General features: G+C 62.4%; 2 protein-coding genes across 3 annotated transcripts; one reads left to right on the top strand and one right to left on the bottom strand.

Moving 5' to 3' along the window:
• Positions 1-302: 302 nt before the first annotated feature.
• Cc2d1a (coiled-coil and C2 domain containing 1A) lies at positions 303-15009 on the top strand. Of its 2 annotated transcripts, none has more exons than XM_070002124.1 (29): positions 303-577; positions 2349-2484; positions 4226-4335; positions 4444-4509; positions 4731-4865; positions 4956-5172; positions 5995-6113; positions 6379-6451; positions 6581-6652; positions 6738-6868; positions 6962-7034; positions 8307-8440; positions 8721-8826; positions 8903-9075; positions 10629-10751; positions 10829-10887; positions 10974-11090; positions 12002-12075; positions 12272-12330; positions 12430-12481; positions 12634-12733; positions 12824-12914; positions 12998-13123; positions 13207-13268; positions 14014-14077; positions 14392-14518; positions 14603-14679; positions 14767-14814; positions 14903-15009. In XM_070002124.1, the coding sequence occupies exons 1-29, from the start codon at positions 518-520 to the stop codon at positions 14921-14923; spliced, it is 2805 nt and encodes a 934-aa protein (XP_069858225.1). In that variant the 5' UTR covers positions 303-517; the 3' UTR covers positions 14924-15009. The 2 variants fall into 2 exon arrangements, with proteins under 2 accessions (XP_069858225.1, XP_069858226.1); XM_070002125.1 differs by having other exon boundaries at positions 8724-8826.
• A 349-nt stretch (positions 15010-15358) lies between these two features.
• Podnl1 (podocan like 1) lies at positions 15359-20945 on the bottom strand. The gene is made up of 10 exons (XM_070001829.1): positions 20914-20945; positions 20488-20706; positions 19650-19743; positions 19298-19362; positions 18807-18916; positions 18440-18596; positions 17704-17819; positions 16543-17200; positions 15956-16104; positions 15359-15865 (listed from the first exon to the last, which is right to left on the bottom strand). The coding sequence occupies exons 1-10, from the start codon at positions 20920-20922 to the stop codon at positions 15688-15690; spliced, it is 1755 nt and encodes a 584-aa protein (XP_069857930.1). The 5' UTR covers positions 20923-20945; the 3' UTR covers positions 15359-15687.
• Between the last annotated feature and the right edge of the window lie 803 nt (positions 20946-21748).

Consider the following 21748-nt stretch of genomic DNA (forward strand, 5'->3'; position numbering starts at 1 on the left):
ACCACCCACAGCGACAACCTGGGAAAGCGGACGACCCACACCCCGACTTCCAGAGCCCGAGGCGCGACGCGGCGGCGGCGGCGGCGGAGCGTCCGCGCGCCTCACACCTCCGCGGCTCGCCCGCCTTCTTTCCCGCGCTCCTGCAGGCCCCGCCCACGCGCGCCGCTGAGCCCGCCCCTGGCGCCTGCGCATGCTCCGCCTCTCGCGGCGCAGCCCGCCGCAGTCTCTTCCCCCTGCACCCACGGCCCTGGACACGCGCCTGCGCCTTCGGCGCCGGGCCTGCTGGGAGTTGTAGTTTCTTCACGGCGGGCCCGGCGAGCCCAGTGGCCGCGCGCGCTCCGGTGCGGCGGCACTCGGAGGCCAAGGCGGAAGTGGGGCGCCGAGGGCACGGGATTGGCGGGCGCGGACCACCCAGGAGGGACGTAGACCTCAGGAAGGACGACTGTGCGCGGCGACAGCCCACCGGGGAGGAGGCAGGGCCAGGCCAGGCGCGGGGTCCGGACATCTAGACTGGACCATGCACAAGAGAAAAGGACCCCCGGGACCCCCGGGCCGGGGCGCCGCCGCCGCCCGCCAGGTGAGTCTGCACCCTGGGGGTCATATTGGGGATCCCTCAGCACCCCCTTTACACATGCAGGGGAGGGCCCCACCCACCCAGAGAGCCCCGATCCCCGCCCCCCAGGTGAGCCCTGGCCCCGCCCCCCCGCCCCAGGTGAGGCTTGGCCCATGCTTCCTGGTGAGGCCTGTGGGCCCACGACACCCCAGCTCTCCTGGCACCCCGCCCTGGATGCAGGTCAGGGCCACCTGTTGCTGGAGCTGCCGGGGAGGGGCCGCCATCCAACCTGCTCTGCCAGAGCTTGCAGCCACAAGGCCTGGTCACATTGTCTTACCATTGTACAGGTGGGGATACTGAGGCCCACGGGAGACATCTGCCCAAGGTCACAGATCCCCGGGGGGACTGCAGATCCGAGCTGTATCCACGAGCCCACAGGACTGCGGCCGGCCGCTTTTACCTGGAGGAGGGGGGGTATGAGGGGGGCGTGGATTTTTTCTTCTATTTGATTGAGGGAGCCAGCCCAGAGCTTGGTGCTCAGATATTAATTAGTTTGTGCCCCGAAAATCCACTCTGGCCTCTGCCTACCTGCCGCACACTTGGCTTTATTATCACGAGCCTCAGTTTTCCTCATCTGTGGAATGGGGCTCCTCCAGCCCCCCCAAAAAAATTGCTACCTCACAGGACACTTGTGAAGATTCTTTGAGATCATTGGTGGAAAGTACATGTTATCAGCATAACCCTCATTCCTGTTAGACAGAGCCAGGCCTACTCGATAATATGTGGCCAAATTTTGGAGAACAAAAAGGACAAATTCAACATCGTGTTTCTTTCTCAAGGCTGGCACTCTACCACTTGACCCACAGCACCACTTCTGGCTTTTTCTGTCTGTGTGGTACTGAGGAATGGAACCCAGGGCCTCATGCATGCTAAGCAAGCACTCTACCACTGAACCACCTTCCCAGCCTTTACCTTTTTTTTTTTTTTGTCGGTCATGGGGCTTGAACTCTGGGCCTGAACACTGTCCCTGCGCTCTTCAGCTCAAGGCAAGCACTCTACCGCTTGGGCCACAGCGCCACTTCCGGTTTTCTAGTGGTTTTTATTGGTGATAAGACTCTCACGGACTTTCCTGCTTAGGCTGGCTTTGAACCTTGAGCCTCAGATCTCAGCCTCCTGAGTAGTTAGGATTACAACCTTTTTTTCTTGTTACTTTTTTTCTTGTTACTTTTTTTTCTTGTTCAACTGAGGCCTTGTGCTCGCCAGGCTGGCATGAAGCCACACCCCCTAATCCATATGATCGCGTTTTGATTGGTCATTAACCAAAATAGGAAGCCTGGTTGTCAACTGATTTATGTGCTGTCAAGACATCCTCCCCCCACTCTCAAAGAGGTTCGCCACTGAGCCACACCTCGCCCTCCCAGGGCTTCCGGCTGCTTTTGATGCCCAACCTTCCTGCCCATCCATCTGCCAAATATTCTAGAAGGAAAGACCAGGTGTGCAGTGGCTTTGCCTGGGGCAGGCCGTGGAACCTGCTTTGCCCATGACCTTGGCTGGCATTGCATCCATTGTGTGGGTGGGCTGCATTTGTCTGCCTGCACTTTTTCTCATTCGCTCTGTACCAAAGCGCGTCCTGCCCATTTCAAAACACCTGTTGCCTGACTCGCTGGCACTCCCCGGGGAAGCGGTGTGTCCTGGGAGAACTGGGTTCCTTCTTTACGGCTCCTCGTTCCGTCATGGCTGCCTGTGGCCAAGTGGTCCATCCCCATGGCTGAGTGGCTCCTCACTGTTCACACAGCTGGGCCTACTGGTCGACCTCTCCCCAGACGGCCTCATGATACCGGATGACGGCGTTAACGATGAGGAGGTAGAGGCTGAGTTCTTGGCTTTGGTGGGGGAACAGCCCCAGGACCTGGAGAAGCTCAAAGGCAAAGGTGAGGAGCTCATACATTGCCAACATCTTTGGATCTCCCGTTGAATGGGGCTCAGAGCTGGACGCTGGGTAGAAAAGCCAGGGGGGACCAGTGCCGGTGGCTCCCGCCTGTCATCCTAGCTACTCAGGTAACTGAGATCTGAGGATCGCGGTTCAAAGCCAGCCTGGGTAGGAAAGTCTGTGAGACTCTCCTCTCCAATTAACCAGCAGAAAACCAGAAGTGGCGCTGTGGCTCAAGTGGTAGAGCGCTCGCCTTGAGCTGAAGAGCTCAGGGACGGTGCCCAGGCCCCAAGTTCAAGCCCCATGGCTGACCAAAAAAGAAAAGAAAAAAGAGAGGCCAGGTGGGTAACAACAGAGAAGGCCCTGCCTGATGGAACCCAAAATCTGGGTAATAGGCTCTATGATCAACTGTGGACAAAAATGAGGGTTTAGGAGCTTCTAGAGTTTCTATAGCACATCCCAAGGACTACAGGACCACACATCATACTTAGGATGTCACCAGTCCAGACCTGTGTCACCTGCCTCCTTTTGTCAGTGCTGGTATGGTGGAGCACAGAGCCAGGCTGGACTCATGAAGGGGACACCCACTTCTAAGAGAGGGTCAGAGCAGGTGCAAAGGCCCTGGGGTAGATGGCAGGAGACAGAGCACTCTGCAGTGGTTGAGGGAGTTAAAACCTAGAGGCCAAAGCAAGCCTTTCAATATGTTACTAATACAGGCTAGTCTCCTTATTGGTGGATTTCAAGCCACAGCTCCACTATAAGCTTTAGAGGGGTTCACTGGAGATAAGAGTTTCAGTGGGTGGGACTGGGAATGTGGCTTAATGGTAGACTGCTTGCCCAGCATGCATGAAGCCCTGGGTTCGATTCCTCAGTACCGCATACACAGAAAAAGCCAGAAATGGCACTGTGGCTCAAGTGGTAGAGGACTAGCCTTGAGCATAAAGAGGCTCAAGGACTTCACCCTGGCCCTGAGTTCAAGCCCCACAACCTACAAAAGAAAAAAAAAATGTGTTTAACCAGAGAACCACATAAAGCAAGGCTATATATTAATCAATTGTGACCAGCCGAGTGTACATGGCTCACATCTGTAATCCTAACTATTCCAGAGACTGAAATCTGAGGATTGTGGTTCGAAGCCAGCCCAGGCAAGAAAGTCCATGAGACTCTTATCTCCAGTGAACCAGCAAAAAAAAAAAAAAAAAAAAAAAAAGCCAAATGTGCAACTATGGCTCAAGTGGTAGAGCACTAACTTTGAGTGAAAATGCTTTTGGACAGCACCTAAGCCCTGAGTTCAAGATCCAGGTCTGGCCAAAAAAAAAAGCCACAGAACAGGAGTAAGAAGAGGGTGGTGTGGGAGGGTAGACTGAGTCTGTATTGTGTGGAAATGCTGCGGGACACATAGAAAGAATTCCCATGTCCAGAGGGTTCGATACTGTGAGGTTTCAGACATCCGCTGGGGTATGGGACACAGTGGCCTCTGGATCCATGAGAAGCCATTATCCCATGTTCACCGAGGGGAAACTGAGTCCCAGAGAGGTGAAGTTTGAGCTCTGGATGCTTGAAGTGGGATAAGGAACAGCTGAGGGGGGGTGATGGATTTTTTTTGGGGGGTGGGAGCTGGGAAGGGGACCTGCAGCTCCTTTGCTGGCCACCCTGTTCTTGGGGTGCCCTGGGTGCTAGGGTGGGGAGCTGGAGGCTCTGGGTGGAGGCTGGCACAGCGAGGCCTCTCCCTGCGCTGCCAGGCCCGCTGCCTATGGAAGCAATCGAGAGAATGGCCAGGCTGTGCATGAGAGACCCGGATGAGGAGGAGGAGGAGACAGATGACGACGTGGAGGCCGATGATGACCTGCTGGTGAGCCCCCAGCCTCTGGACGGGGATCCTGACCCCCAGACCTCACCCCCCCCCCCCCCGTGCAGCCAGCTCTCATGTCCCACCCTGGCCGTGCGTCTGTCCCCGCAGGCAGAACTCAATGAAGTCCTGGGAGAAGAACAGAAGGCCGTGGAGCCCCCGCCAGCTGTGGCCCAGGTACAGCTCCCTACTCTACCCCCCCTCCCAAGTCCGGGGGCTCACCCCTGTCTATCCCTCTGGGGCAGTTGACATCATAACCCCAACTTCCATATCCTCCCCCAGAGACGGGGGTTTCTGCCTTGCTGGGGTAGGGAAGGCTAGATTCAGGGTGGCCTGTCTGTATGGGAAGCCATCGCCACCCAGATTGTGCCCACCCCCACCCCCTGTCCCTCCCACAGCCGAAGCCCTCAGCCCCCCACCCTGGGGTGGAGGCCACCCTGCAGGAGAGGATCGCCCTCTACCAGTGCGCCATCGAGGGCGCCCGGCAAGCGGGGGACGGCGCCAAGGTGCGGCGCTATGACCGCGGGCTCAAGGTGAGTGAGCAAAGTGTAGGAGTCCCCGTGACGACCCCCCCCCCCAGGGGCATCTCCCTTCTCCTGAGCCCATTTACGTGTCCGTTGCAGACTCTGGAGGACCTGCTGGCCGCCGTCCGGAAGGGCAGTGCCATCGACGAGGGGGACATCCCCCCACCCGTGGCTGTGGGCAAGGGTCCGGGAAGCACGCCCAGCCACACTCCTGCACCCCCCCAGCCAGCCCCAGAGCCCCAGCCCCCCCTGCCGGGGCCCCCTGTCATGGCCCCAGTGCTGGCTTCCTGCTCCTCCACACCCCAGCTCCCGTCAGGTAGGCAGGGGACACGAGCAGAGCCCAGGCAGAGGAGCCGTATTCAGGAAGGGCCAGGAGGTGCTAGTGAGCGGCTCACGTCTGTAATCCCAGCTACTCAGAAGCTGAGAGGGGGAAGATCCCATTTCCATGCTTAGTCCAGGCAGAAAAGCCAGGAGATTCCATCTCTACAGAAGAAGCTGGGCATGGGTAGCACGCAGCTCTGACAGCAAGCCCAGATAGCTGTATGACAGCCCAGGACCCTGAGTTCAAACCCAGTACCTCCCAAAAAAGGGGGGGAGGAGAGCGGGGCGGTGCTGCAGAGGGGTTGGGAACTGGGTGTTGAATGGAGACTGCTTCAGTTGGAGATAAGAAAGTTCTAGAGGGGCTGGGAAGGTGGCTCTGTGGTAGAGCGCTTGCCTTGCATGCATGAGGCCCTGGGTTCGATTCCTCAGCACCACATAAGCAAAAAGAAAAAAAAAGCTGGAATTGGCGCTGTGGCTCAAGTGGTAGAGCGCTAGCCTTGAGCTGAAGAGCTGAGGGACAGCACCCAGGCCCAGAGTTCAGGCCCCACGACCGGACCCCCCCCCCCAAAAAAAGAAAGGTTTAAAGATCTCTAGAATTCTTTTATTGACAAAACTCCAGGGGCGCAAGAACCTTCCAGGCCTTGGGTGGAAGCCCACAGTGCGGGCCACAGGCTGTGTGGTTCTGGGGAAGCGGCCACCCTCTCTGAGCTGTTGGCTCCGCACAGCCTTGGCTGTGAGAATTAAGGATCCTGGTTTGGGGGGTACAGGGAGCTGGCCTGGGCCCGCGGGAGCTTTCCTGCCTCGTCTGCCCCCCCAGGTCCCTGCAGCCCCCTGGCTCAGCTGCAGAGTCGCCAGCGTGAGTACAAACTGGCCGCGCTCCATGCCAAACAGCAGGGGGACACCGCCACGGCTGCCAGGCATTTCCGCGTGGCCAAGGTGTGGGGGGGAGACACTGAGGTGGGGGACACTGGGAGAGGGTTGGGAGGGAGGGGCTACGGACAGAGGGGGAGGGCAGGGAGCTTCCACACCCACATCTGAGCCCCAGCTTGGGCACACGCTAGGGCCTCAGTTTATTACCTGGGGGGGAGGGGGGTCACCCTGGGAAGAAGGTGGATAGGAACAGGGTGCACGGCCCCCCCTGGGGTCCTCGCCCCAGCTCCGGCCTCTCCCTCCCTCTGCTGATCTCCCTTCTTTCTCCCAGAGCTTTGACGCTGTCTTGGAGGCTCTGAGCCGAGGGGAACCCGTGGACCTGTCCCGCCTGCCCCCTCCACCTGGTGAGGTCACGGCCCCCCCAGGCCTGCTAGGCCCCGCTGACGTTGCAGCCCCCGCCGGCCAGGCCTGACCAGCTAAGGGGGGGAGGGGGGCTGCGGGGTGCGCCAAGCAAACTCCTCCTCTGTCTCCAGACCAGCTACCCCCAGACGCCCCATCTCCGACGCCACAGGCACCGACACCCATCGCCGGGCCCCCAGTGCCAGGTAGGCCGCCAGGCCCCCCGGGATGGACAGGCTGGGGGGGATCCCTTCCCCAGACCCTTCACCCGCCCCGCCCCTTCCTGCCCAGAGGTCCTCGCGCCCCCGAGGACTCTCTTGGAGGCGCTGGAGCAGCGGATGGAGCGGTACCGCGTGGCCGCGGCCCAGGCCAAGGCCAAGGGTGACCAGCGCAAGGCGCGCATGCACGAGCGGATTGTCAAGGTGTGTGTGTGGGGGGGAGAGACGGGGGAGGTGGAGGGCCAAATCGGGGGACCTGGCCTTTCCTGGGTCCCCCTCATACCTGTGTGTCCCCAGCAATACCAAGATGCCATCCGAGCGCACAAGGCCGGCCGAGCCCTGGATGTGGCTGAGTTGCCGGTGCCCCCAGGTAGGCCACGCCCCTCAGGTCCTGGGTCCGCCCCTCAGGCCACGCCCCTGCAGGCAGGTCCTGGGTCCGCCCCTCAGGCCACGCCCCTGCAGGCAGGTCCTGGACCCGCCCCCCAGGCCACGCCCCTGCAGGCAGGTCCTGGACCCGCCCCCCAGGCCACGGACCCGCCCCCCAGGCCACGCCCCTGCAGCCAGGTCCTGGGTCCGCCCCCTCAGGCCACACCCCTGCAGCCAGGTCCTGGGTCCGCCCCCTCAGGCCACACCCCTGCAGCCAGGTCCTGGGTCTGCCCCTCAGGCCACGCCTCTGCAGTCAGGTCCTGGGTCCGCCCCCTCAGGCCACGCCCCTGCAGGCAGGTCCTGGGTCCGCCCCCTCAGGCCACGCCCCTGCAGGCAGGTCCTGGGCCCGCCCCCTCAGGCCACGCCCCTGCAGCCAGGTCCTGGGTCCGCCCCCTCAGGCCACGCCCCTGCAGCCAGGTCCTGGGTCCGCCCCCGCAGGCCACGCCCCCGCAGCCAGGTCCTGGGTCCGCCCCCGCAGGCAGTCCCTGGGTCCGCCCCCTCAGGCCACGCCCCCGCAGGCAGGTCCTGGACCCGCCCCCTCAGGCCACGCCCCTGCAGCCATGCCCTTCCTCCTCTCCCCTCCTGCGCTGGGCTCCACTACCAGATTTCCATCTCTTGGAGACTCTTCTTGTCCCCTTTGTCCTACTCCATCCTCCCTAGTTCACAGGACAGGACTTTCCAGAGCTTTGCTCAGCCTCTGCCCCAGTCTCCCCCCCCCAACGGAGAACAGTACTGCTGGGTCTTTGGCCCTCGTTTATCTGGGAGCCCCTCCAGCTCTCTCAGCACCCCTCCCCACACAGGGGACACCCCAGGGCCTCCCTTCAAGGGCAGCCAGCACCTGCATGGAATAGGCAAAGCCCTGGCTTCCGTCCCTCCATACCACAAGCTCCACTAACTGTGACTCCCAGCCAACACGGTGACTCACACCTATAGTCCTAGCTACTCAGGTTGAAGTCCAGAGGATTGTCCTTCAGAGTCAGCCCCAGGCAGAGAAGTCAATGAGATTCCCATCACCAGTTAAGCAACCAAAACACACAAGGCTGGAGGGATGACTCAGGTGGTAGAGGACCAGCCCAGCAAGGAAGATTAGCAAAGCATGAGGCTCTGAATTCACCGTCCCCCACACACACACCTAAGAGCCCTCAGGTGGGGAGGTACACACCGACCCCCATGACAGTGGGGACCCTCCTGACTCGACCCCCATCTGGCCGCCCAGGGTTTCCTCCAATCCAGGGCCTGGAGACTGCAGAGCCTGCCCAGCAGAGCCTGGTTGGGGTCCTGGAGACTGCCATGAAGCTGGCCAATCAGGATGAAGGTCTGGAGGATGACGAGGAGGAAGGGCCTTCGAAGGTGAGAGGGCGTGGTCTGGACTGAGGAGGGAGGGGCAGGTGCAAAGCCACAAATCCCTCTCCCCTTCCCCCACAAATATGGAGCCCAGAGCCGGCAGTGAAGGGATGTAGGCCTGGTGAGGACCTTTGGGGGTGTTATGGCGTCTGGGAGAAAGGCCCGCAGGGGTGTCGGATGCTAGGACACAGACCCCCCCTCCCAAGGGTCCTTACTATTGGGGACAGGCCCTCACCTGACAGGGACGCTTTCCTGCTGCTGGCAGTGACTTCTCTCTGTCACCTAGCAGCAAAACAGCCCTGCGGCCCCCACAGCCCAGCCCAAGGCCCCACCTTCCAGGGCCCCCCAGTCGGGATCAGCCAAAGCAGCTCCCAAAGGCACGACCACCAGAGGTAAGCGTCCCCACCCTCACCCCGCTGTCCGGCCACAGTGGGGTGCGCAGCCCCTGCAGAGCCCCTGTGCCCTCAGCCCAACAGCAGCTGGCTTTCCTGGAGGGCCGCAAGAAGCAACTCCTCCAGGCGGCACTGCGGGCCAAGCAGAAGAACGACGTGGAGGGCGCCAAGATGCACCTGCGCCAGGCCAAGGGGCTGGAGCCCATGCTGGAGGCCTCCCGCAACGGGCTGCCTGTGGACATCGCCAAGGTGAGCCGCCCAGGTGCTCCTGAGCGGCCTGTGGTGTATTAGTCAGGGCCTGGCCAAGCTCCTGTAACAAACAGGCCTTCCTCAGCACAGCAGCTGACCCCAGAGAGACTGATCACAGGAGACCCTCTCAGGACAGCCTGGGCCCCGTCCACAGCCCCACATTCCTTCCAGCTTGTTGCTCTACCAAGGGCCATTCAAATATTTGTGCCATCAGTCCAGGACTGCATGAAATGATCAGGACAAACAGGCCACGTGATCCAAATGGGTCACTGACTGCCGTGTGGCCTCCCATCCCCGGGAAGAGCTGAGAGGGGAGAAGGTACCACCGGTCCTTTCAAGGAAGTGATGTCACTTTTGCTCATCTCCTATTGGCCAAAAGTAGACACATGGTCTCAATTCACTGCAGAGGAGTCGGGGTCATGTAGTTCTGCACAGCTGCGCAACCCTTTCAGACATAGGTTTGAACACAGCAGACAAAAATCCCCATGCTGGGGCTGGGAAGGTGGCTCAGGGGTAGAGTGCTTGCCTTGTATGCATGAGGCCCTGGGTCCGATTACTTAGCACCACATACACAGAAAAAGCTGGAAGTGGGTGCTATGGCTCAAGTGGTAGAGCGCTAGCCTTGAGCTGAAGAGCTCAGGACAGTGCCCAGGCCCAGAGTTCAAACTCCACGACCAGCAAAAAAAGAAAAAAAAAGAAAAATCCCCATGCTGGGGCTGGGAAGGTGGCTCAGTGGTAGAGCGCTTGCCTTGCATGCATGAGGCCCTGAGTTCGATTCCTCAGCACCACATAAGCAGAAAGAAAAAAGCCGGAAGTGGCACTGTGGCTCAAGTGGTAGAGCGCTAGCCTTGAGCTGAAGAGCTGAGGGACAGCGCCCAGACCCAGAGTTCAAGTCCCAGGACTGGCCAAAAAAAAAAAAAAAAAAAAATCCCCATGCTTCTGGAAAGATATTCTGGTTTGTTCTAGAAACACTCAAATACAGGCCCTTGATTGCATGGTCTGCCCCGTTACCGCTCTTTCTTGTTTTCCTCCCCCTTTGCACCTGCGATCGTCCGTCTTCGGAGCATTCCCTAGCTTCCTGATGGGCTCCCTCACCTCAGAGAGGCCTGCTCCAAACTCCTATGTCATATCCCTTCCTGTAACTCTGCCCTGTACCCCCTGCTCCCCAGCTTTCCTCGGCATTTGTCCTCTTCAGCTATAGCACACGGTCGTTTCCTTAGTCTTCTGAGCCAGGGTCTTGCTATGTAGCTCAGGCTGGCCTTACTGTCATCCTCTTGCGTCAGCCTCTCGCTGGGATTACAGGCATGCACTACCACGCTGGGCTTCACATCAGCGCAGGGCCTTGGCTGTTTGTCACGGCTGAGTCACCGGCGTGCATGTGCACAGATTCAAACTATGGCGGGTGACTGCCGGGGCGCCATGTAGCACAGTGGAAAATCCAGAGCCACGAGGCGGATTGGTGGGCAGGGAAGGTGATGCCTGACATTTCTGCAGAGCTGGGGGTGGGGGGACGGGGGTGGTGGCCCTCCCTGCTAGAGCCTCCCCCTCCCCAGGTGCCACCTGCCCCCGTCAGCAAGGACGACTTTGCGCTAGTTCAGAGGCCCGGGCCTGGCCTGTCCCAGGAGGCTGCCCGGCGCTACGGGGAGCTCACCAAGCTGATCCGGCAGCAGCACGAGGTGAGGCCCGGGTGGCAGGTGCCCAGGCGCCCCAGCACCCCGCCTCCCCGCCCACCTCCTGTTCTCTCTGCCTCCAGATGTGTCTCAACCATTCCAACCAGTTCACCCACCTGGGCAACATCGCTGAGACTAGCAAGTGAGCGGCCCCGCCTCCCACCCCGCCACACCCTCTCCCTGTCCAGCCCGAGGCCCGGGACCTGAAGGGGGCGCTCTCGCACGCAGGTTCGAGAAGCTGGCGGAAGACTGCAAGCGGAGCATGGAGATGCTGAAACAAGCCTTCGCCCGCGGGCTGCCCACTCCTGCCGCCCGCTTTGAGCAGAGAACCTTCAATGTCATCAAGTAGGGTTCCCTGGAGGACAACCCCCCAAAGTGGGTGGGTGGTGATGTGCTAAGGCGCTGGGGCAGGCATGCAGCTTGAACCAAGGGACATTTTGGGAAGGTGTAGGAGTATTAAGCTTGTTCACTCAAGTCTGGTGCTCTACCACTCGAGCCACAACTCCTATGGTTTTTTGGCAGTTAATAAGAGTCTCCTGGCCTTTCCTAGCCAAGATGGCTTTGAATTTCAATCCTCTAGATTTCAGCCTCCTGAGTAGCTAGGATTACAGGCATGAGTCTATGCACCTGACTTCCTGTGTGTGTGTGTGTGTGTGTGTGTGTGTGTTGCTAAGGATGGCACCCAGGCCTTTGTGTGCTAGTGCTCAGCCACCAAGCCACGCCCCCAGCACTAGCTCCTCCTACCATCCAGGGTAAGGCCACTGCCACAGCCACCTCTCTGACCACAGGTGGAAAGCAGCCTGATGCAGTTCTGATCAGAGTTGTTCTGCTCCTCTGCTGGCGTGGTCCTGAGCGTCACAGCTGGACTTGAGCACAGGGAGAGGTCACCCGTGTGCTCCTGGGTCCCCTCAGCGGGGGCACAGACTGGTGCATAGCACAACTCAAGAAATAGGGCTGAGGGGGGCTGGGAAGGTGGCTCAGTGGTAGAGCGCTTGCCTTGCATGCTCAAGGCCCTGGGTTCGATTCCTCAGCACCACATAAGCAGAAAAAGCCGGAAGTGGTGCTGTGGCTCAAGTGGTAGAGCACCGGCTGAGGAACAGCACCCAGGCCCAGAGTTCAGGCTCCACGACCCCCCAAAAAAAGAAAAGAAAGAAATGTGAAGGCCAGTGCCTGACCCCCCGCCCTCCACCGAGGGACGCAAAGGGCAGGTGGGGCATGGGCTGAACCCCTGCCTGGGTCTCCCTTCTGCCCACTAGGATCTTCCCGGACCTCAGCAGTAACGACATGCTGCTGTTTGTGGTGAAGTGCATCAACCTGCCCACGCCCCCAGGTGAGGGGGGGCAGGCGAGGGGGCGGAGTTGTGGGCGGGGCCTGGGGTATGAGGTAGGGCCAGTGGGTGTTGGGACGGGGCTGGGAGGCGAGATGGGCGGGGCCTGGGAGTGGGGTGGGCGGGTGCAAGCTGGTGGGCGGGGCCTTGCTCAGTGGGCGGGGCCAGGAAGGCCACCTCTGCCCTTCTGTGTCCACAGGGCTGTCTCCAGGAGACCTGGATGTCTTTGTCCGCTTCGACTTTCCTTATCCCAATGTGGTAGGTGGGGACCCAGCGTGGGGATCCCCGGGGAGGGGCGGGAGGAAGTTCCTGGCTGGGCTCGCAGCCCCTCATTTTTCCTGACTCCTCTCAATCCAGGAGGAAGGTCAGAAGGACAAGACGGGCGTCGTCAAGAACACAGACTCGCCGGGTGAGCTGGCACAGGGACAGGACACGGTGGACAGGAGGCGGGGGGGGGGGACCCCGCGGGGCTGGGAATCGGGAGGATCGCGGGGGCTCACACCTCATCCTGGCTACTGGGGGACTGAGATCTGAGGTTCTGGGGCGCCCTCCCCCTCCTAGAATTCAAGGAACAATTCAAGCTGTGCATCAACCGCACGCACCGCGCGCTCCGCAGGGTCATTCAGACCAAAGGCATCAAGTTCGAAGTGGTCCACAAGGGGTGAGCGAGGACACGGGTGCGGGGCGGGCTCCCCGGTGGGGGGGGGCACGGGACCCACCGCCTCCGGCTCCCCCCTCCCCCTCCCCACAGGGGCCTGTTCAAGACCGACCGGGTGCTGGGCACGGCCCAGCTCAAGCTGGAGGCGCTGGAGACGGCCTGCGAGGTCCGGGAGGTCCTGGAGGTGAGAGCCCCCACCCCTGGGGGGGCCCAGACCTCCCAGCCCTCCCCCCTTATTCTCCCAGTCCCACCCTCCGCCCTTCCCAGGTCCTCGATGGCCGCCGGCCTACCGGGGGGTCACTCGAGGTGATGGTTCGAATCCGGGAGCCCCTGACGGCGCAGCAGCTGGAGACGACCACGGAGCGGTGGCTGGTCATCGACGCCGTGCCCGCCGTGAGCCCCTCGACCGGTGGGGCGGGGGGGGGGGGACCCCAGGGGACCCGCCTGCCACTGGCTGCCCCTCTGCTCTGAAGCAGGTCGCTGCGCTCAAGGCCAAGGCGCCGCCCGTCCCTGCCGCTGCCAGAGACCCCGGGACCAGGTAGACGCTGCCCGGCCCCCACCGCTGTCCGCAGCCCGCTGTCCCCTCCCGCTCCTCCACGCTGAACACCTGTCATCACCAGGATCCAGGCCCTTCCTCCCTCCTCTGCTGTCCACTGCCCTCCTTCCCTCCTTCCCTCCCTCCTTCGTTCCTCCTTCCTTCCCCCCTTCCTTCCCTCCTTCCTTCTTTCCTTCCCTCCTTCCTTCCTTCCTTCCCTCCCTCCTTCCTCCTTCCCTCTCTCCCTCCCTCCTTCCTTCCTTCCCTCCTTCCTTCCTTCCTTCCCTCCTCCCTCCATTCTTCCTTCTCTCCTTTCCTTTATTCCTCCCTTCTTTCTTCTTTCTCTCCTTCCCTCTTTCCCTTGTTCTTTCCCTCTCCTTTTTTCCTCCATCCTTCCTCTGATTCTTTCCTCCTCCCTCCCTCCTTCCTTCCCTCCTCCCTCCATTCTTCCTTCTTCTCTCCTATTTTTCCTTCATTCCTCCTTCCCTTCTTTCTTCCTCCCTCCTGTCCTTCCCTCTTTCCCTCCTTTCCTTTTTTCCCCCATCCACCCTCTCCCATCCTTCCTTTCCCCTCCCTCTCTTCCTCCTCTCCTTCCCTTCCTCCTCTCCTTCCTTCCTTCACTAGGCTGCGGTGCAACCTCCCGTGCACCTGCTCCTCCCCCACCTCCTCCACCCCGGGTGTGGTGTACCCAGTTCACGGGGTGGGGATCCCCGCGGCTCCTCACCCTTCCCCGCTCTGTGCCCTGCAGGTCCTCGAGGCCCCTGCACAGCCTCAGCGTGCTGGCCTTCGACCAAGAGCGCCTGGAGCGGAAGGTGGGGTGCGGGCGCCCTGGGCTCTTCGGGCAGGTCTGGGCCGGGCTGGGCCTGGCGGGGAGGGGCCTGGTGGGGCGGGGCCTGATGGGGAGGGGAGGGGCCTGATTGAAAGGGGAGGGGCCTGGTGGGAGGGGCGGGGTCTGATGGTGGTGGAGAGGGGCCTGGCGGGGAGGGGCCTGGTGGGGAGGGGAGGGGCCTGATGGGAAGGGGCGGGGCCTGGTGGGAGGGGCGGGGTCTGATGGTGGTGGGGCGGGGCCTGGTGGGAGGGGCGGGGCCGGGTCTGGCCCGGCCTCACGCGCAGGCGCGCCCCGCAGATCCTGGCCCTGCGGCAGGCGCGGCGGCCGGTGCCCGCGGACGTGGCGCAGCAGTACCAGGACGTCGTGCAGCGCAGCCAGTGGCAGCGGGCGCAGCTGGAGCAGGGCGGCGCCGCGCTCCGCCGGGGTAGGAGCGGGGGTGGGGGGCACGGGGCTGGAGGGCTGGGGGTCGGGAGGGGGCTCCCAGCCTCTGACCCCCCGCCATCCCCAGAGTACGCGAGCCACCTGGAGCGCCAGCTGCAGTTCTACACCGAGGCCGCCCGGCGCCTGGGCTACGACGGCAGCAGGGTGAGGCGGGCAGGGCGGGGTCACCGGGCGGGGGGGGGGGACGCTGGGGGGGCCGGCCCGGCCCGCTGACACCCCCCGGCCCCCCAGGAGGCTGCCAAGGAGGCTCTGTACCGGCGGAACCTGGTGGAGAGCGAAGTGAGTGGAGGGGCGCGGGGCGGGCGCGGGGCGGCCGGGGCGGGCGCGGGGCGGGCGCGGGGAGGCCTCACCCCTAACCTCTCCCCAGTTGCAGCGGCTCCGCAGGTGAGGCCCGACGGGGCGGCCCGGAGCCCACGGCAGACAATCAGCGGACAATCGATCTGGACTCGGCCCCCTCCAGCCCCCCCCTCTGCCCCAGCCTGGCCGGGGTGCCTGGACCTCACCCCCCGGCCCCCAAGTCCTGTTTGCACACCCCGGGGTCGGGCTCTGTCTGGCCCGCCCTGGACCAAACCCCCGGGGCCTCCGCGAGCACTTTACCTCCCATCTCTCCCGGGCCTTAACCCTGCAGCCCTCCCACACCCCAAAGAAGCCACTGGGGGGGACCCCGGGGTGGGGGGCTGCGGCTGTCCAGCTGGGCCCCTGGCCTACGTGTGGAATAAACAGAGGGTCACACCCAGCGGGCTCTGTGGTGTTTGTTTCTTGTTCTAGGCTGTCCCCCCAACCCCACAGCCCACCCCAGGAGGAACAGAAACGGGGTGCCCCCACTCCTGAGTTCTATGTCTATCTTATGTTTTGTTTTTGCGCCAGGCCTGGGGCTTGAACTCAGGCCTTGGGCACTGTCTCTGAGCTTTTTAGCAAAAGGCTGGCGCTCTGCCACTTGAGCCACAGCTCCACTCCCATCTTTTTGCTGGTCCATTGGAGATAAGAGTCCCACAGATTTCACTGCCCAGAGCTGGCTTCAGCCTGTGATCCTCGGACCTCAGCCTCCTGAGTGGCAGAAATGACAGGCGTGAGCCTCGGGCGCCCAGCTGCATCTGTCATCCTGATGCCTGTGGGTGGCCCTGGAAGGTTGGGGTTCACAAGGAGGCTGGGTCATCGGTGCTGCTCCCTGGTGGCCCGGGGTGTCGGGAGCGCGCGTGGCTGGCGTGGGGCGGAGGGCGGCATCCGGACCAGGACGTGCTCCGGGTTCCCCGCCGTGTCCACCACGCGCAGGTGCCTGAGCCCCACAAAGGCCTCGGCCGAGATGCTGGTCAGGTGCAGCCTGTTGTCTCTGCGCAGAGACGGAGTGGTGTGAGGAGATGGGGGGACGCGAGGCCATGGCCCCGGTGGATGCCCCCCAACCCTCCCCATCTTGCTGCACCTGAGGAAGAGGGTGCGCAGGCGCGGCGTGCTCAGGAAGGCCTCGGGGCCCACGTGGCCGATGCGGTTGCCCTGCAGGTGCAGCTCCTCCAGCGCCTCGGGCAGGTCCGGGGGCACAAAGGACAGCGCGTTGTGGCTCAGGTCCAGCACCTGGCAGGACACAGCACCATGGCCGCCGCCAGCCTCAGGCCCCTCCCTCCCACCCCATCATGGGGGACAAATTCCCCACTCAGGTAAAATGAGTTCCTTCCTCTGGTGGGTCCCCTGTCCTGGGCATTCTTGCCGTCCTGCCAATCCCCCCCCCCCCAGTAACCCACACTGGTCTCCTCCTGCTTAAGCCTCCCAAGGGCTGGGATTCCAGGTAGGTGCCACCATGCCCAATTACTCTTCTCTGCTTCTAATTAGAGGCTGGGATTACAGGTAGGTGCCACCACGCCCCACTCCTCTCCTGTGCTTCTAAGGGCTGGGATTACAGGTAGGTGCAACTACTCTCCCCTGCCAACAGCCATTTGCCTCTGCTCCCCTCTTCTCCAGGATGTATTTTTCCATGGCGTCTCAGGGCGGTGGCGGGACAGGGACAGCCCTGACCTGGAGCGCCCGCAGCTCGTGCCAGGTGCCCGGCCCGATGTCCCCGAGGCGAAGCCCGTTGTGTGCGAGGCTGAGCTCCCGCAGCTGGGCCAGGCTGGCCAGCGGCTCAGGCTCCAGGGCCCGCAGCTGGTTGCGGGGCAGGAGCAGCACGCGCAGGCTGGCGGGCAGCCCCGCGGGCAGCCGGCTCAGCTGGTTGCCGGCCAGGTCTAGGCTGTGCAGGGCGCGCAGGGGGCGCAGGGCGCGGCGGTGCAGGCCGGCGCTGGTCAGGCGGTTGTAGGCCAGATTGAGCTCGCCCAGGCCGGGCGTGGCTGCCAGATCCCGGGCGCCCAGCGTGGCCACGCGGTTGTGTGGCATCACCAGGGCCCACAGGCTGCGGGGCAGGCCCGGGGGCACGCGCTCCAGCTTGTTCCCGTAGAGGTGCAGCGTGTGCAGTTTCCGCAGAGGCCGCAGCGCCTTGGGGGGCAAGCCTGAGCCCCCCAGCTCATTGTGTTGGAGCAGCAGATACCTCAGGCCCCGCGCCCCCTTGAGCCGGGCAGCTTCCACTTGCTGGATGCGGTTCCGACCCAAGTGCAGCACGGCCAGGGTCCGGGGCAGGCCGGCGGGCACCGCCCTCAGCTGGTTGTAGGAAAGGTCCAGGTACTCCAAACTGTGCAGCTTGCTGTGGGGAGAAAGGGGGTTTCGGGGCTCAGAGAGAGGCCCAAGGGGTCATGACGAGCAGGCCTGATGTGGATTTGGTGGTGGTGGTGGTGGTAGTGGAGGTCCCCGGTGTTGAACTCAGGGCCTGAGCACTATTGTGCTCAAGGGGAGCACTCTACCACTTTGAGCCACGGCACCACTTCAGGTTTTCTGAGTGGTTCAATGGGGATAAGAGTCCCACAGGACATTCCTGCCCTGGCCACCTTCAAACCCCCATCTACAGATCTCAGCCTGGGATGACAGGTGTGAGCCACCAGCGCCCAGCCCTGTGGAAGCCAGGTAGGGTAGTGCAGACCTACAATCCCAGCTCATCAGGAGGTGGAAGCACGAAGATCACCAGTGGGAGGCCAATCCCCAATAAGGAAACGGAAGTCCCAGGCCTAAAGTGTGAATCCTGGGTCCCTCCTGCTAGCATGGGCCTGCACCCCTGTACCCCAAGGCCTGCATGGGCCCCCCCACCCCCACCTGAAGGTGGTGGCATCCAAACTGTTGTCTGTCAACTGATTGTGCTGGAGAAACAGTTCACGGAGGCAGGGCTGACGGCTCAGGGCTCCCCGGGGCACTTTGGAGATGAGGTTGTTCTGGAGAAGAGCGAAGGGGATAAGACAAGAAAGTCTTCGGTAGCCGCCACTCGTGGCTCACGCCTGTCATCCCAGCCACTCAGGAGGCTCAGCTCTGAGGATTGCGGTTCAAAGCCAGCCCAGGCAGGAAATTCTATGAGACTCTTTTTTTTTGTTGGTGGTGGTGGTGATGGTCATGGGGTTTGAACTCTAGGTCTGGGCACTGTCCTTCAGCTCTTCAGCTCAAGGCGAGCGCTCTACCGCTTGAGCCACAGCACCACTTCTGGTTTTCTGGTGGTTCATTGGAGATCAGAGTCTCACGGACTTTCCTGCCCAGGCTGGCTTTGAACCATGATCCTCAGATCTCAGCCTCCTGAGTAGCTAGGATGACAGGCGGGAGCCACCAGCGCCTGCCTTCTATGAGACTCTTATCTCCAGTGAAGCACCCCAAAAACCCCGCAGAGCTGTGGCGGAGGCTCGGGAGTTGGGAGTGCCTAGAAGCATGTGTTACTCAAGCAAGACAATGGAAGGGACTGACAGCAATCTCATTGAGACTGCTGGAGATCTGGGGGTAGGTTGGAAGGTGAGGGCTCCAGAAGGAAGGGACCCCCCCAGAAGCAGCAGGGGGGTATGGGGGGCACCTGTAGATGAAGACGCTCCAGCGAGGCGGGCAGGCTGGACGGCAGGTAGCTGAGCCGGTTGCTGGAGAGGCTGAGGATCGCCACGGCCTCCGAGCCCCGGAAGGCATCGGGCGGCAGGCCGGCGTTGCTCAGCTGGTTATTGTGTAGATACACTGACCTAAGAGGAGCCATGATCAGCCAGTAGTCCCCCACCCGGCCTCCTGCACCCCTAAATCGGTTCCCCAGCCGTGGCTGAGTGCCCCTTAGGGTGCCCCAGAGCCCCAGCCCAGCAAAATGCAGCTGAGTCTCCTTTGACTCCCCACCTCCACTACAACAGAGTTGTGTGGTCCCCCCTCCCCCCCAAAGCTGTCGGGCAGCCTGGTGCTACCTGAGGGCCGGCTTCTCCCCAAAAGTGAGCGGGAAAATCTCCACCAGTTGATTGGCAGCCAGGTCTGCGACCCGCAGGGTGGGGGGCAAGAACTGGGGGGCCGCTGATAGCTGCAAGAACCAGGGCCTCTGAGCCGAGCGCCGCGGCGCCCGCCTGCCGTCCCAGCCCCTCGGGAGGCTGAGATCTCAGGATCCAAGTTCAAAGCCAGCCCGGGCAGGAGAGTCCCTGAGATTCTTATCTCCCATACACCACTCAAAAAACCAGAAGTGGCGCTGTGGCTCAGGTGGTAGAGCGCTCGCCTTGAGCTGAAGAGCTGAGGGACAGCGCCCAGGCCCAGAGTTCAGGCCCCAAGGCCCACAAAAAGAACCACAGCCCTGCAGGTCCTGTGACCCCCTCCCCACTGCCCCCTGCGCACACACACCTGTACCCCTAACCCAGCTGTGCTGTTTGTGGCTGGGTGCCGCCAGCGCCCTCTCTGGGCTGTCACTCACCTTGTTGTGGGCCACATAGATGTGTTGGAGTTGGGTGAGGGATTCGAAGGCCTCGTCAGGCAGGCCTGGGGGGGGGAAGGGAAGGTGTGACAGAGGGGATGATGAGGGGACCCCCAAATTTGGGGGATTAGGAGTCTGTGCTCTCAGCCACTGAGGACTGTCAGCCAGGCTTTGAGGTCTGCCTCCCCTCCCCCCCAAAACCACAGCTCCCCCCCCCCAAGCCAGAGTTTCCATCGCACTCAGCAGGGGCAGCTGTGGAACTGGCACTGAGCTGCCCGCAGGCCCGGGGGGCGGGGAGGACACAGGGAGGGGGAGAAGGACAGGGATGGGGTGCAGCCCCCCCCCGCCTCACCCTCGGAGGAGAGGAGATTGCCGTGCAGGTCCAGCGTGTGCAGGCGGCCCAGGCGGGACAGGGCGTTGTACGGCAGCTGCTGGAGCTGGTTGTTCTGGGGGGCGGGATGGAGTAGGGGGGCCTTCACCTCTCACCACCCCTCCCGGTGACCCGTGGCCTCCAGCACCGTTTCCCCAGAACCCCATTCCACATCCGGTTGCCCGAAACGCAAACCATGAAAAGCACAGAGCGTGAGCGCCTTGCCCGGGGGGAGCCTTTGCAGGCACTGCCGGCCGGGGGCCCGGGGTCACAGACCCCCCATACCTCACCTCCCACCATCAGCTGCCAAAGGTCCCTACACCCCACAGCACCCCAACCACGACCCCCCAACAACCCTTCCACCATCACTGGTTCCAATCCCAGCATCTCTCAGTATCCCCAAATTCTGTAACCTGGCTGTCCACCAATTGTGTGTGTGTGTGTGTGTGTGTGTGTGTGTGTGTGTGTGTGTGTGTGTGTGTCTGTGTCTGTCTGTCTGTCTGTCTTGTCTGTTTTGGGGCTTGAACTCAGGGCCTGGGTGCTCAAGGCTGGTGCTCTACCACTGGAGCCACAGAGCCACTTCCATACTTTTGTTGCTTCATTAAAGATGAAAAACTCATGGACTTTCCTGCCCTGGCTGGCTTCGAACCACGATCCTTTTCTCTCCACCTCCTGAGTGGCTGGAATTACAGGCGTGAGCCACAAACCCGTGCCTGCCCGCCAACTTGTATGAGAGACAGAGACCCCCCACCTCCCCCAGGTGGCTCCACCCACGGCTGCCCGCACCCCAGGGTCCCCACCCCCTGGTCCCAGGCCCCACCTGTAGGTTGAGGTACCTAGCAGCCCTGGTGATGTTGTCTGGGAACAGCCGGAGGTCCAGGCCGGCGCAGTCCACCGTGTCCGCCCGGGGACAGGAGCAGCGCCAGGGACAGGTCCGGGGTGGGGGCTGTGCGCTCTCCCCGGGGTGGGGGAAGGGGGGGTCTTCCAAGCCGGGGGCAGGTGGGGGGCACAGCAGCAGCAGCAGCAGCACACTTAACTGCTGAGGGTGGAGGGAGGGGTCAGCGCCCCCCACACCCCCTCTCATCGGGCCTGGGTTGTCATGGCAACCAGAGCATTTCCCCCCCTTCTCCCCAGAGGGGCCGGAGGGGAGGGCGCAGCCGGCCTGGCTGACAATAGCCAGTGGACAGAGTTGGGGAGCAGGCAAACCCCACCCTCACACCCGCCCCCCGCCCCCACCTCACCTTACCATGATCATCCTCAAGCTCTGCCTTCTCCCCCAAAAATGCCAACCAGGGCTCCGAGCGCCGGCCAGTCACCTCCTGGAGCCTCCACTGTGGCCGCCACCTCCCTCCATCCCTCAGCACCCCCCCAGCAGGATCTGGCCCAGCCCCTGCCCCCGCCCCCCAGGAGGGAGGGCAGGCGGCCATGGAGCGGGGAGGACAGACCAGCCCATGTCCTCGCGTCCCTCGTCCCCCGCCCGCGCCGACCACTGTGCTTTCGTAACTCCGGGCCAGCTTGGCCACAAGACCAGGAATGTCTGAAGAAACGCTGACATTCGCCCCGTCTGGAATCCGGGTGGGGAGGGAGGAGGGCTTTGCCTCTGAGAGTCCCCAAGGAGCCCAGGCCAGCAGCCAGAGGCCTGGCCTCCAGCCTGGCCAGCCTGGGGACCCCAGATCCGCATCTGGCACCCCCCCCCGCCAGCTGGCCTTCCTGACCCTCAAACACCACCTCTCTGGGCCTCATTTGTCCCTCTGCGAGGTGGGGACATGGCCGTGTCCTGTATCACCAAAGGACTCCGCCCAGAGGTTCGAAGTCCCCACCAAGCACCCCTTCCCGGGACATGACCTTCTCTGCCCGAACCTTCTCCTACCGGAACCCCAGCTTTTCTGAGGGTCAAATGTGCATGACAGAAAGACAGTCTTTTAAGGACTGTCACAAAGTAAAACAGGGAGGACCAGAAAGTTCTAAGATGCACGGAATACACAGAGAGCTCGAGTGGCCAAGGTTGGGGGAGGGGGTTGGGGGGGGAGGCTGGGACTCAAGGTGTCTGGGTGGGAGGAGGGGGTCTCCCAGAGCAGAAT

The sequence above is a fragment of the Dipodomys merriami genome, unplaced genomic scaffold (assembly GCF_024711535.1).
Source record: "Dipodomys merriami isolate MVZ:Mamm:240054 unplaced genomic scaffold, mDipMer1.0.p SCAF_6, whole genome shotgun sequence".
Taxonomy (NCBI): domain Eukaryota; kingdom Metazoa; phylum Chordata; class Mammalia; order Rodentia; family Heteromyidae; genus Dipodomys; species Dipodomys merriami.

Bases quoted from the DNA above. Each gene is read 5' to 3' on its own strand.
- Podnl1 (XM_070001829.1), bottom strand. The intron at 19,363-19,649 runs GTGAGGCGGGGG...TCCCCCCCCCAG, and splicing joins CAATCTCCTCTCCTCCGAGG to GCCTGCCTGACGAGGCCTTC. The intron at 18,917-19,297 runs GTGAGTGACAGC...TGGTTCTTGCAG, and splicing joins TCTATGTGGCCCACAACAAG to CTATCAGCGGCCCCCCAGTT.
- Cc2d1a (XM_070002124.1), top strand. From the start codon at position 518: ATGCACAAGAGAAAAGGACCCCCGGGACCCCCGGGCCGGGGCGCCGCC. The intron at 14,078-14,391 runs GTGGGGTGCGGG...CGCGCCCCGCAG, and splicing joins AAGAGCGCCTGGAGCGGAAG to ATCCTGGCCCTGCGGCAGGC. The intron at 14,815-14,902 runs GTGAGTGGAGGG...ACCTCTCCCCAG, and splicing joins GGAACCTGGTGGAGAGCGAA to TTGCAGCGGCTCCGCAGGTG.